Below are 14399 nucleotides of genomic sequence, written 5' to 3' on the forward strand. Positions count from 1 at the left end.
GCAACATGGTTTATTACTGTCTGCCTAGAGGTTCTCCCCAAACCCAGTACAGGTTGCTCACTCATGCTGAGAGCAACCTGGGCTCCAGCATCAGCTACTGGGAATGTCTGCAGCTGTGCTCTTGACCATGAGGGTGGTTAGCCTCTCATGTCACCATGTATTTCAGTGACAATGAAAAGGTAAATGTCACCAAGTTCGTATGTATGTGTTAGCAATGTCCCTCCAAATTCACAGACTTGTGATCTCAGCACTGGGTTACATAAGGATGAATTGTCTCAGCATGAAAAGGGAGGTGAGATTAACAATTTAAAATCCCCGTCTTCAAATTAAGATAGCTTTTGTTTTGTTTCCTTATAAATTGGTGGATGCTAACTTTAAGTCACACACAACTTTATCAAGTATCACAATGTTTATTGATAGATACAAGTATATAAAATCAGGGCATGAACATGACTTGATAAATTAAGTAGACTTAATTTCAATACTATAATAAGAGGGACCAATTCAAATTCTCACCATTTGTTTCACACCCACAAAAACCACTTCAAGGGCATTAACGATCTCTCAAAACTGATCAGTTTTGTGCAAGTAAACCATGTTTCTTTTAAAAAGACTTGTGCACTTGCCCAGGCTCAAGGATATTAAAATCTAGCACATAAAGCCCATTACTAGAGGTAGAAATACAGGCAATATACTATTACGGCAACAACCATCAATTACAGTTAAGAATTTTTTCTGTAACAACCAAATGGATAATCAAATATTGCAACAACTCAAGTATTACTGAGCAAAGTGCATTTCTACAGTATTCAGTGTTGCTATTCAGTTTTCTAACTTAAAACAGCCTATGATAACTGGCAGCAAAGAAGGTCCTTGCAATAGACTGCCTTCTGCTTGAGAACTTATGATGTAAGTATTGCATGCTGCTAATATACTATCTAAACATTAAAGATACTCCTAAAATATTTGATGGTAGACTATGATTAAGACATTACACTACAAAAAAACCTTATGCAGAAGAAAATCCTAACTGACGTGCTTCTGCTTTAAATATTGTGAAAACATTACAGCGGAATGAATTTTCGCAGTGGTTAGGTCAAATGCAGTTACATCATAGCAACAGTATGTTTTGCACAATTTAAGGCTTTGGCTGGTTCTTTAGTCAGCTTCTTCCTCTGATTCTTCTTCTTCAGCAGTTTCTAGCCAGGTTAGCCACTGATTAACCTGTAAAATTAATTTGTAATTTAACAAAATATGTAGTACTTATAGAGGAAGAAAAACTCAAAGCATATTCAGGACCAAACTAGAAACCTAGCCAAGGACAAAACTTTTATGAAGTATTTATACCTTTTATAATTGTAAATAGCCTCCAGGACATGCTATAAACTATTTGTGTATTAGCTTTAAAGTTATTTTTTAAAGTGTTCATTATTTAGACTTGGGATGACATACATGCTATTTGTAGCCAGTTAGCTCAGGTGTCATTCTTTAGCACTGTTCCAATTACATTTCAGGATCATTTTAGTATAGGACAGTGGCTCCTCCCAAATCTAAATATGTTAAGCATTACTGGGGAGGGAAGGGGGGAAGAAAGGAGGTATTAAATAGATTTCTAGCCCCAACTCAGAATTGCTGGGTCAGGTTCCCCAAGGATAGGGCTAAGGATAAATGTTGCAAAGATGATCCTCACGAACTAGTTTGTGAACCTTAGGAGTAAAGATAAAGATACTGCAGATCAGTGTTTCTCAAAGCCTGGACCCCTGGAAAATACTAGTGTGATAATCACCACACTAAATCAGAATCCCTGGGATCAGGTCTGGAACCTGCTTTTAAACTACTCCCCAGGCAATGAATGTATACTGTGATTTTAGAATCCCTTAGGGCTAGAATTCCACTTAGTAAGATACAAAATCAAAGTATGAGAAATCAGAAGCAATCTCTACTGACATTTTTAAAAAAGCTTAAATCCCATCTTGCAATCTCCTAATCTTTCTAAGTGGCTTTACTTTTAATATTGGCCACCTCTAATCTGACATCTTACACACACCAACTAGGACTGAAGCCTTTCATTTCATCGCTTTACCTCATTTTGCTAACTGCCTACTTTGCCATAGCATGTAACAGTGCAGAATGACATGGATGTACAAACTACTTTGACCAGTTTACTTGTATTTCAGTTTTAAAGGCTTGTCATTAAAATAATAACCAAGTGAATTGGAGAAAGCAGACCAAATTTCTCCAACAAAAGATTTACCTGGAACAAAGCCTTGCCTTTCCCGGGAAACTCTTGGGTTATATCTTCTTTCCAAGCCAAGAAAGCTTCTTCTTCAATAATTTCCATATCATAGAAGTGAACAAAAAAGCGGAGTAACATGCCTAAAAGACAAAACGCAATCCCATTCGTGTGCTGTTTAAGAATGACCCCACACTTGCCCGTCTCCTGATACTGCTCCTCTCACCTTTTGGGAAGTTGCTGTTGTAGCAGTGCACCTGAAGAGCGTACAGGGCACTGACTTGTAGATCAACATGATCATGAAGGAATTTCTGCATCACTGGCTTGAAAGAAAGAAGCAGTTGTTTTTCCTGCTCTAACTGTTCTTTGGAAGGAGCAGAGGAAGAATCTGTTTCATCACTGGGTGGGTTTACTTCACTAGAAATATACTGTAAGAAGCTGCAGAGAACAGAGAGATATATTAGAACCCCAAATCGAATTTTATACCTCAAGAAACAGACAATTCTTAGTCCCTTGCCTTTTAGACTTTTCTAGTAAATAAACCATAGCTTAGCTCTGTACTATACGTAGATCAACTTCATCTTACCTAGTCATTAAGATGTTCACAAATCCTTTATCTACATGAAGTTTGGGAGAGATGTTATCTTTAATCCATTTATATATGGTTTGAGGGGATGGATCCAACTTTATTTGCTTCAACAGTTCCTTCTCCAATTTCAGGAGTGGGAATAAGAAACTCAGTCCCTTTCCTTCCAAAATCTCCAACATGCGATCCTTGTTCTGATCAATTTCTGAAAAGACAAAACCATTTGTATCATCAGGTAGTGATTTCCCAAATGTGTAAGATTCATGTAAAAGAATAAAGAACTAACCCAGCAAACTCAACATTTGGAGCAAATAAAAGTAGTTAAAATCATATTAACTTCTTTTTAATAAAGGTGAAGTCTACTTGTGGTAATGCTTATCATTATCTAGACTGGAGAGTCACACTGTCTGACCTATACAAATCTAAAGTACCAAGGAATATATAGACTTAGTATTTAAAAAAAAAAAAAAAAAAAAATCTCCAGCATCTCTTACCTGGGAGCATTTTCTGCATATTGACCTTGCTTTGTTGAAAAAGTTCTGTTAACCATTCTCGATCCTGTAATTTAGCTAATTGCTGAAGACAAAGTAAGAAGAGAGGAAAATGGGTGCCACTTTCCAGTGGTTGAGCTAGTTCTGAAATGCTCACCAGCTCTGAAATGATGGCACGAGCCGCAAACTGTGCTAAGTATGATTTCACCAAGGGGATGTCAACCTCCAGTTTGGGGCACTGGTCCAATACGTTCAGGAAGGCCTTAGAAGGAACATGTAACATAGTCAGTTTATTGGTTTTCAAATTTGAATGGAAACAGTTCTCACAGAATCAGAAAAGTGTTCTACCTGCATGAAGTTGTCACTTGTGGCTATCCCTTCCTGTTTGAGTAAACTGATCAAAGAACTTGCTTTTTCTTTATCTTCATCACTTCTGTCTAGTGACAGGATGATTACTTTGCTTAACATCTCAGGAAGAAAGTGTTTAGGAGCCCTCATTTCTCTTACACCATTGACAGCTTCATTTGCATTTCCACTATTGAGATATTCAGTCACAACAGTTTCCTGAAAAGAACACAATCTGAATGACTTCAGTAGTTTTTTGGTTTTCTTTTTTCTTTTTTTAAACTCAATATAACCCATGAATTAGACTGGGATTATTTGCAACTTACAGTTAGTTTAAGTAGTTCTTCCTTTGATGGTGGTGGCTTTTTACTGGTTTTGGCAGGCTTTTCCTGAATAAGTGGTGGGTTAGTTTTGAGACCAAGCTGAGGTGTCTAAAAAACAGCAACATAATAGGTATGTTTACTAAAATTTTTTAAAAAGCAGCTTGTGAATTTAAGAGAAAACACTGCCGCACCCCCCAACTAGATATCTTCCAGAAAGTACTGGAACAACAGAAAAAGCTGTCATACTATGGTCCACACCTGTCCCAGAGGTGGTGTCTGAGTGCGTGGTGGTTGTGCACTAGGAGGAATCATAGTCATCTGAGGCTGAAGCTTTGGCACTTGGTTTTTATTCATTAGGAACGACTGAGCAGGCCTCAGGCTAATCTAGAATTGAAAACAAACAAACAAACAAAGATATGCCAAGTTAACAACATGCAGTTGGCTAACATACTAAATATAAATGTAACATTCCAAAATCCTAAGATTGATTCAGTATATAAAAATCTGATAGAACCTACAGCAGGAACATAAGTTTCACTAATAACCTAAAGTACTCCATATTAACAGTTTAATTTCTGGCAAGAAAACTAAAGAGCTGGTCACACAAGAATAAGATAATATTATAAATCTTGTATTTGTACCAGAATTCTCCTAGGAGTAACATCTCTAAAATAACAACGTAATTAGTTTAGAAAATGTCCTGCTTCATTCTTAGTTAAGCCGTTCTATTTACCGGGAAATCACAATCAAAATCTTAACCATTTTCCTTGCTCTCACTAGACTTTAAGAGGCTTGCCCTCATATCTCATAATCTTCGCTCATAGGACGCTGGACATCCAAAGAAAGAAAAAGAAGTACAGAAAAGAGAGAAAGAAGGCAAAGAACTCCAGCATTAAGTCCTCTTAACGCGTCTTTTTATAATCATCGGGCAATAGAGTTCTGAATTGACAAACTGTGTTATATTAAATAACATAGGCAAATGTACCTCATCTGCATTAAGCTGTCCTTTCTTAGAAAACCGAGGTGGCATATCCTTCGACTGTCCTTGCAGCTGGGATAAGAGTCCCTGACTCTGGTTATGGTAGAGCTGGCTTAGCCCCTATTTCAGAAAGGGAGAAAGAAAGTCTAGATAAAAAGGGGTCCACAAATTATGGTAATAAAGTACCAAAGGGATGAGCCAAGTTATAAGGAGAGCTTAACTGAATTTGCCCAGAGAAAGTAAAAGATGAAACAGGGAAGAATAAAAATCTAACCTAACTGTCAAATAAAGTGATGTGATTTTACTAATACTTTACTAATGTTAAGGATAAGCATTTCACCCAGTTTAAAATAACTGTCACAGACATAAATTTGGTTTAGAAAAACAAATTACCCTAAAGTGTTTGCATTTTTTGAAAAGCAAATACCAAATCATGTATTACAGAATTTAATACTTGTCGCCTAAACATTCTTAAATGTTTTCCTACCTGGCTTTTCATAAACTTGCCTCCCATCTCTCCAAACTGCGATTGTGTGGGAGGCATGATGTGTCCCCCATGGCCATTGAAGAGTTGATTTGAACGATGACGCCCCATGGTGGGTGAAAATCTATCCTGGATAACTCCTGGACCAGTACCAATTCCGCTACCTTAAAATACATACATGGACAACTCTTTACAACTCTACTATGTTACACTGACTTTTTAATTTAATCAAACCACTGTTTTGTTTAAAATCACCTGGCATCTGTCCGAACATATCAGCAAGTCCTCCAAGTGGGTCCCTATCCATTTTCATCCTGGGTGGCATAAACGGTCCCTCCAGAAAGAAGTCACTTCTCATCCCTTGAGCCATAGGAGCTGGAATAAACACTCCTAGATCCTTTAGAAATGAAGTGAATAAAACACTTGTTTTTGGACATTATTTACATAAAACTAAAATTCTTACATTGGAGAAAAATCAGAGAAACTTCTAGACTACCGTGTTTCCCTGAAAATAAAACCTAACTGGAAAATAAGCCCTAGCATTTTTCAGGGTGACACACCCTGAGCGTAAGCCCTAATGTGTCTTTTGGAGCAAAAATTAATCTAAGACCCATTCTTATTTTCAGGGAAACACGGTATTAGACTGCTATTTATATAATTTCTGTAAACAACTTCTTCCCAAAGTGACATACAAGACACTAAGAACACTAATAAGCACCACCAGGTAAGATGAGATCATCTCAAACAAGTTTTAAAAGGGTCCTTGTGTTACTATAATCTTAAAACCCACTTGATAAAAGAAAAAAAGAATCTTACTTTTACTGCATCTTGACGGATTTGATTGATCGTCTTTGGTCCATTGTCAAGAAAAGCCTTGCGAGGAACCCAGTGGTGTTCTCGCAACTCTACGGTATCCTTTAGAAAGTTTTAATAAGTTTCATTTTAATATTCCAAAACATTAAAAGCTCACCAACATAATTTTAAAAAAGTTTTACCTGCAGCAGGAAACGAATCCTTGCTGGCAATTCCTTACTTAACATCAAGGAGCACATTCGGGCAAAGTACTGATCCATTAAGGACTATTATAAAAGAGAAAAATACATAATTAAAATACTATTTAAGGCTTTTAGTTTATAATCAAGGTGAATGACTAAATAATGGCAATCCTCTATAGTATCAAAAATAAGCCACCTGATTTGAATATAACGAAGATAAATTACATATACCATTTCTGTGAGCAAAACACATACCTTGGCTCGTTCATGGTCTAATCTAGGTCCCACTGTCCTCATTATCTGACAGAGGCACTCCAAATCCTCTCCCATATCTTTGAGTTGGACTCTCTTCTTCTTTTCCAAAAGCTATCAAAAGAAATAAATGCCGTATGTTGACAAAAATCTTAACTTTGTTTAGATGTAGTACTTTCACCTTACGTTTGCATTGCCTCCTAGATCGCACAACATCTAACATAGTACTAACACTGTGTTTGGTCTGTGGTGAGGAAACCCCTCCAAATCAAGCAATTTCACATAGGTAGGTCATCAGTTCTACCCCTACCTTACTACGCTGCATACTTAATTCCATATTCAGAACATTTAAATAAATTGCTGGCCATCTAAAATAGCCTACGATTCTCAGATGGCAAAAGAAATAATTGACTCATCTTTCCCAAATGATGTGTACTCACTAATTAAACGAAGCCTAAATCCCCAGTCATACTTACTGTTTTGATGCACTTATGAAGGATAGATTCATGAATAAGATCAAGCTTTCCAAGTTCTCCAATGAATTTGATGTTCCCCAACATCTTGATCTTAGCAATGGCTCTCTGTTCCTCCTCCTCGGGGAGGAGGGGATTTTCACGCTTATCATAGACTGGAAAAAAACAAGAAAACATAAAGCCAACATTCAGAATTAAGTTGAAAATATACAGTACTACTTAGTATCAAATATAAACTCTTACCATCAACATTTCTGGTTCGGTTTTCAAATTCATCTTGTAATTTGGAAATTAGGAGGCGTCTGAATGTCTATTAGAAACAGAAGACATTTGCCGAGTTTTATTAACAGAATCTTTCAAATCAACTTTAAAATAGGCAAAGCTAACACTACCACTTACTGTGCTTTGCTTCTGTCCTGGTTGACCCTCTGCTGCTGGGCCATCAAAGTTTGGTGCATCTTCTGCCAATCGCAGACATAGCTGAGCATACAGTGAGCTATACTTTGGCTCTTCTAGGGCTTTGTCTACAATCTACAGAAAACGTCATTAAAAAAAAAACAACCACAAACAAACAAACCTTAATTACAACAATTTAAAGAACCCTTTCTTTATAACTATATACTTCTTTGCAGTCTTGACCTTATGTCTCAAATTTCTTACTGACAAATTCTCTATGCTTCATCTATAATTTGGGAATAGGAACATCTTTTGTTAAGGTTTACTGTGTGAACTAAATTGGATAAACTATGTAAAGTGCTTAGTATAAGCCTAGAAAAATACAAGTATTTAAATGTTAACTATTAGTATTATTAGTGCACCAAAAGTCAAGTCATACAGATTTCATAGTCACACCCTCCCCCCTGCAGCTGAAAACATGCTGAAAATCAAAACTATAAGCAAACATTGGAATCTTATATTAACTATCATACAATTCATTCCCCAGACCAAACAAAATATGGTGCTTCCACAGAAGGAAAAACAAACAAAACCCAAACAGCTTGATAAGCCCGTTAACGCGACAATACATAGTATTAACAATTAAAAATTCACCTCTTAAATCTGAAACCATTACAAGTTAGTGGGTCTTTTATTATCACCAATATTGAAAAATACATTTATCTAACTCACACCGCAGTTTTAAGCATTAATACAAGTATAAAAAAACCCAACTTGGGTTTGTTAAATATTTTCCTCTCCCTTTCAGTTAAGCCAATATTTAACTTACCAGCAGTATGACCCCTTTAAGGATGAGTTTAGACTCTACACCCACATTGAGGAGCTCAAGGCATAGCTTGTCAAACTTTTCAGGAGTAAGCTTATTTAGTATGCTGGGGAAAAAGGAATCACACTTTAAGTGTCAGCCAACATACAAAGAATTGAAAAATAGCCTGTAAATTATGTTAATTTTGTTTCTTTCATCATCTCCCTTTGATATCAAGACAGTTCTTCTTACCCTTCTAACCAAAGGGACACTGAAATAAGTCTGTTATTTATATTGGAATTTCTGTACCTGATTAGGGGGTGCCCAGCTGTCTGATAAGTCTTTCAAGTTCTCAAAACCCAGAGAGCAAGAGCCTCCTTATTCAAGGCTACATGCAGGAGGTAAGACCATTATGTCCCGTGCTTCATTCACTGGGTTACATACCAGCAGGGGAAACATCAGCACAAGAGGCTGCAAGCAACTCTAAGCCCCAAAATACTGATGGGCTGCTCTTCAGTTTAAAACTCTCAACATTGGCATTCGTTAAAATACATACTTTGGGCATAAACATACACAAAAGAGAGATACATCCAACCCATTCTTCTTGCCTCCTTTCAGTAAAAGGACAAAACAGACCTATAAACTTACCCTCTTACTTTCCTGAAGATCGCATCATGTCGTTCTTTTTCATTTGCGGAGTTGTTTGCTGCGGAGTTGTCATCTCGTCTAGTGCTTCGTGCAGGAATCCATTTCTGAGCGTTTTGCCCTGGGGTTTTCCCCAGGAACTCGCTAGTAAAAATTAATAGATTTATAATTAAGCCAATCTAAAACATAGCATCCACTCACATATCAAATGTCATACTGATCAGAAAGCCTAAATACAAAAATTTCAGTTTAGGGTTTCTCAGCTTCCCCTCCAACTAAAAAACTTACAGTCAGTGGTTCTCAAACAACAGTGTGCATCTGAATCACCTAAAGGACTTTTGTTAGAACAGACTGCTCGGCCCACCCCCAGTTTCTGCTGCAGTGGGTCTGGGCTAGGGCCTGGTAATTTCCATTTCTAATAGACTCCCAGATGATGCCAGTGCTGCTGATCCAGGAGTCACGCCCTGGGAACCAACACTTTGTAATGTCTTATGACCATGCTGCATGCGTACTGCTTTAATACTATTAACATGAATAATAACGGATTTCAGAAATAACGTCAGTGAAAAATGTAGGATAAACTAGTTCAAGAGCCTCAATTCACATTAGATGACTTAGGGAAGAACTAATCAAAAGCTGATATTCTAAATTTAAGTTCCACAGTAGAAACCATGCCCAGTCAAGTTAGTTTTCCTGATGTCTACTGCCTTAACTATACTGTTATTCGTGACAAAGACTATTAAGTTAAAGCTGTCATTTACTATACCTGTTGCCAGCAGTCTTGGGATAGTGCTGAGGTGCACCCCTACTTCCTCCTCCGCCCGAAGAAGCACTAATTAAAAGAAAAACATTTTTTTAAAAAAAAAACTGTACCCCAATTATGTTTCAGTCAAAGGGAAAGTGTTTCTTTAATTATTCTGTGTTTTATAGTACATTTAGTCAGAATTATTTTGTATGGTGATTGTTTTGGTTTTGTGATTGGTCTCTTTCTAACTGCCCAAAATAAATCTATACCTACCTGAAACGAGAAGCACCCCCTTCTGCAATCGCACTCTCCACTTTGGCGGCTTGACAACGAAGAATCTTCAAAAGAATAATATTAATGGATGGGGTGGGGAGGGAAGGGGACGGGAGAAATGAAAAACCTAGAATGAGAAAGAGTACCAAAATTAGACACTGCTCACATACACACCTATAACCCCCCCATTGTAATTTCTTTCAGATAGTGGCAGTGCAGTTGATTGAACTTTCACTGCATTGCAGATCTTATAAGACTAAAATAGAATATACTCAAAGCACAAATGGGCAGTAAAATTTTATTTTGTTCAGCCACCTGGAAATTCCCTTGTGTTCAAGGATGCAAAGAGCACTCACAGAAATTTAAGAACATCTCTACCGCTATGAAGGAACCTCTGAAAAAGCCACATTCTACTTCCTTTAAAACTGAACACTCAGATCAGTAATAGAAAATCAATCAACACAGGCACATTATGTGAAGTGTCTTAGTTTAACGTATCAATGACAAGTCAAACAGACTACATAAGCGATAGCCAGACTATTTAACAGTTTTCTTCACTGTCCAATTTTTTAACTCCTCCGCAGAGGGCATCCGGGAAGATGCTCGAGAGGGACATGTGTGTATACACTAAGCAGGCGGAAGACCGGGGCCACAACATGGCAGCACAGGAACCTCCGCCCCATTTTTTCCCTTCCTGGGAACAAAAGAGCAGTGGATTCCTCCCAGTCAGGCCTGAGTTAGGAAGTGCTTCCGACAGCCTCCCCACGAAGCCGCTTGGGGCAAGCCTCCGCGAAGAGGAGTGGAGGCCGCCCCCGCCGGCCCAGCGCCCGGCTCTTTGTTCTCCAGTCGGGAAGGCGGCCTCCTTCCCACCCGTCGCCTCCAAGTGGGCCCCCTCCCATTCCACAAATCCCCCAGAAACTGACAGTCCCCTCTCCATTCCCTTCCCAGCTGACAAAAGGACGTAAGTTCTTGTTTTCTCTTCCCTCTCCTGTCTTAGGAGAGGCCCGTCGGGGATGCCCTTCGCTCCCCCCACGAAAAACAGCCCTGCCGCTCCCGGCCGGCACCGGGGCTTCACCCACTTCCTCCCCGCAGGGAGGCCGGTCTCAGGGACTTCTGCGCCTCGGCTGGTCCCGCGCCAACGGCCGGGTCCTCCCGCCGGCCCGCGTCCCACGCCGCCGCAGCGCGTGTGGCCCCGCCACGCTCTCCCCGTCCGAGCACACCCGCGCCTCGGCCCGCCCTGATCCCTGCCCCGCAAGGTACAGCCACCGACAGCCACGATGACAGCCGGGTCCGCCTAAGTTGCTTGTTTCCTTCTACTCCGTGGGCAAAGGGAAAGGAGAACAAAAGCGAATAATTTCCAGGTGGCCGAAGCGCGCAGGAAACGCTAAAAAGTGTCGCCCCGCCCGGCTCCGCCTGCGGCCGCCATTTTGTACCGCTCGAGAACAGGCGGCCAGGGGACGGCGGCCATTTTAGAGCGCTCTACTCGGCGGCGGCGGCGGCGGCGGCGGCGGCAGCACCACTCACCTTCACCCAGAACTCAGCAGCTGCCACCGCAGCTGCCTCCTCAGGATCCGGTCGTCGGGGACAGGGAAGGGAGGGGGGAGGGGAACGGAAAACAAAAAAAGGGGGAGGGAAGGGGGAGGAAGGAGTCGAGAACGGCTTGAAACTCAGCTCAGAGGAGTCACTGCTGCAGCCACCACCCGGTACCCGCTGCCACCTCCATAGAGCTCCGGCTCGCTGCTGGCGCTGAGGCGTGTCTGAAGCCGAACTTATCACTCTGGGGCAGCCGAACCCACCAGAGCCGCCCCGAATGGCTCCTTCGCCACCCAATCAGCAGCTTGGCTTCTCTCTGCCACCAATCCGTGCAGGGCGGTGGGGAGGAGCCAAAGGACCAAGCTCGGTTGAGGCGCAGCTCCGCCGCAGTGCGCAAAGCCGTATTCGCGAAGGCTCTGAGGCCAAGCCAGTGGCGTAAGGGGAACTGAACACGGTCGAGATGCGGGCCACTTGCGTAAAGTCGGTGAGCCCTTCTGAGTCTGCGTTGGCGTGGCTGTCTCATCTTCCTCCTGTCTCTTTGTTCCCGGAGTCCGTACCCCATGCTGGAATTATACAACCCTCTTTTCTCTTTACCTCGTCTTGTCACCGGGAATGTGGGAAGAACACTCGTCTTTCTCCTACCCTATCCGATTCCTGTCCGTAGCCTGTCAGAGCATTGATTTTCCTGGCGCCTCCAAGAAGCCGTGATTGCCCTTCGTAGGCTGGGCTTCCCTGGAATGGGCCTGTAGGATTGAGGCCTGGCGCCCCCGGGACGCAGCTCCTGGAATCACTGTTGTTCTCCAGGTGCTCGGCTTCAGCTGCCGTGGGGTAGGGGATCCCGGATAGTAGGGTTCAGGAGAACAGTGAACCCAAATGCGTAAAAAGCTTCATTCAGCTCCCTATTTATGCCACCCCGTGCAGAGTGAATAAGAAAGGGATGAAAGGAAGGGGTTTATTGTTTGTTTTAACACCTCACACAAAAACAGCTTTTCCCAAAGAAATGTCCGGCCGTCGGTCACGGAGAAATACCCGGAATATACCACACTAATTTAGAAGAAGTGTTTGCGGAGCGCGGGCGTTGGATGACTTTAATTGCTACCTCCTGGATTTTCGGGGGGAGTATTTTTTTAAAGCACTTTGAAGACTGTCAGTTGTGTATTTCCATTTTATGTAAGATCCACCGTAACAGATAGGATTAGGCTTTTCAAAGCTGGTAGTTGAACTATACTTCTCAGGTAATATTTTAAAGGAGGGGTACCGTAAAATGAAGTGTTACATCATTTGCGACATTTTAGCTATCCAAAAATGGAGTCGTGTTTCCATATACTAAACAGCCAAAAGAAATTTCCCCATCTTCATTTTGAACATACAGTTCTTGACATAATGTGTAATCAAAAGAAAAGTGTGTGTGTTAACATGAATGACTTTTAAAGAAATTGTTCAATAAAGAGTAGGGAGTTCAAAGACCCAAACTTCTGACATGTTAAAACAGCCCTTGGCGTTGAAAGCACTTAATACAATTTTCAAGAGAGTTGTAGTTTTTCCTAGGACATTTAAAGGTGATCACGGAAGGGTGTGGTGTGACTCTCAAGGTTTGTAACACAACTGCAGCTTCTTTAGGTCTTTGCCATGTATTAGGTTGATCATTCCCCCTCATCATATTACTACAATTATTGCTATTAAGTCAATTTTACTTGAACTTTAACAACTGGAAAAGATATTCTCACTCTTGGAGTTAGTTACATGTAAAAAAAGGAAACGTGTTTTGGGGAACAGTGCAAATTCTGTTTCAAATACAAAAGGTTTCACTTTGTAAGTTCAGGACCCTTCTAGCTTGAAAATAACATCAGACTAACATTTTGTAATTTCTGTAGGGCTTTACAGTTTGCAAAAATGCTTTCATGTATGTGATATTTTATTTTTGTACATCTGGTTTACATTATTCATGACTGATAATACATTAATTTGGTAGAAAGAATAGTGTTCAAAAGCATTATTCTAGTCTAGACTTCAAAGAATATTTACTGAGCTCTAAAACCTGGATGGTCTTTTAATTGAGGAAATTGAAACTCAATAATTAAAAAGGATTTGCTTAAAAAAAAAAAGCTAATTGTGAACCCCTTTGCTATGGGCTTTGCAGGATTGAGTGTATGTGAGAAACTGGGCTGGGACAAAGTAATCCAAGGTAGAAAAAGTGAAAACATGGATAAAACACAATCTTTCAGTTACCTTTCAATCAGTGGGAAAGATATTCACAATTTTGAAATGTTTTCATCACATCATGGATGTATGAAAATTCAAGTCATTGTCTGGAATTTAGCTCTTAGTTTATAGAAATTGAATTTTAAATACACCCACTTCAATCTGCTAGTTTTAACACTTCTATTTTATGTCAGTTTTCTCTAAGATTCAAAACCTCTTAGAGTTCTGACTGACGTGTTAACTCACACATTTTTGCATTATTTTAACTAATTATGTCAAATGCTGGTTATTATTCTAATATATATAACTTCTCGAGCATCTGTTATGCTCTCTGCACTTAAGATTCCCTAATCATACATCTCCAGTCCAGATCTCTAACTTCATTTCTGAATTTCCAACAACCTATTGATCAGACATGCAAACTTGCAGCTATATTTAGTTTGGGCCACACAGTAATTTTAAATATTTGAATTTGTTGACATTGACATTTTATGAGATTTTACATACAAATTCACATTTTCTTTTCATGCAATGTCTTAAAATATTGCAATACGGGACCTGAAATTTCAACAGGGCAACCTTCAAGTATAGCCAAGTAGTGACTGCCTCATCTAGATATTTTCTCTTCATTTCACCATA

General features: G+C 40.0%; 2 protein-coding genes and 1 non-coding gene across 6 annotated transcripts in view; 1 reads left to right on the forward strand and 2 right to left on the reverse strand.

Annotated features, from left to right (window-relative positions):
- Positions 1–390: 390 nt before the first annotated feature.
- EIF4G2 (eukaryotic translation initiation factor 4 gamma 2) lies at positions 391–11770 on the reverse strand. Of its 2 annotated transcripts, XM_019729188.3 has the most exons (22): positions 11550–11770; positions 10026–10152; positions 9774–9839; positions 9011–9151; positions 8387–8489; positions 7561–7692; positions 7405–7471; positions 7165–7316; positions 6692–6802; positions 6437–6520; positions 6258–6356; positions 5697–5838; positions 5445–5605; positions 4964–5077; positions 4237–4362; positions 3982–4086; positions 3659–3874; positions 3314–3572; positions 2820–3024; positions 2460–2671; positions 2255–2376; positions 391–1224 (listed from the first exon to the last, which is right to left on the reverse strand). In XM_019729188.3, the coding sequence occupies exons 8-22, from the start codon at positions 7246–7248 to the stop codon at positions 1159–1161; spliced, it is 2106 nt and encodes a 701-aa protein (XP_019584747.1). In that variant the 5' UTR covers positions 7249–7316; positions 7405–7471; positions 7561–7692; positions 8387–8489; positions 9011–9151; positions 9774–9839; positions 10026–10152; positions 11550–11770; the 3' UTR covers positions 391–1158. The 2 variants fall into 2 exon arrangements, with proteins under 2 accessions (XP_019584747.1, XP_019584756.1); XM_019729197.3 differs by lacking the exon at positions 4964–5077.
- LOC141572601 (small nucleolar RNA SNORD97) lies at positions 4771–4910 on the reverse strand. Its single transcript, XR_012497922.1, has one exon. It is a non-coding gene; the product is annotated as a small nucleolar RNA SNORD97 (small nucleolar RNA).
- Positions 11771–11913: 143 nt separating the features above from the next.
- The window catches only part of LOC109446121 (uncharacterized), a 268022-nt gene continuing 265536 nt past the window's right edge, over positions 11914–14399 (forward strand). For 2 of the 3 annotated variants that reach the window (XR_012497513.2, XR_012497514.2), the window contains exon 1: positions 11914–12042. Coding sequence is in view for 1 of the 3 variants with exons in the window: in XM_088791636.1 (XP_088647762.1) it covers positions 12019–12042 (24 nt within the window). In the remaining 2 variants the exon portion in view is untranslated. The remainder of the gene's footprint in view (positions 12043–14399) is intronic. The other variant, XM_088791636.1, reaches the window with a different exon arrangement.

This window comes from Rhinolophus sinicus, chromosome 14 (genome assembly GCF_057876585.1).
Source record: "Rhinolophus sinicus isolate RSI-liver-muscle chromosome 14, RSI-T2T, whole genome shotgun sequence".
Taxonomy (NCBI): domain Eukaryota; kingdom Metazoa; phylum Chordata; class Mammalia; order Chiroptera; family Rhinolophidae; genus Rhinolophus; species Rhinolophus sinicus.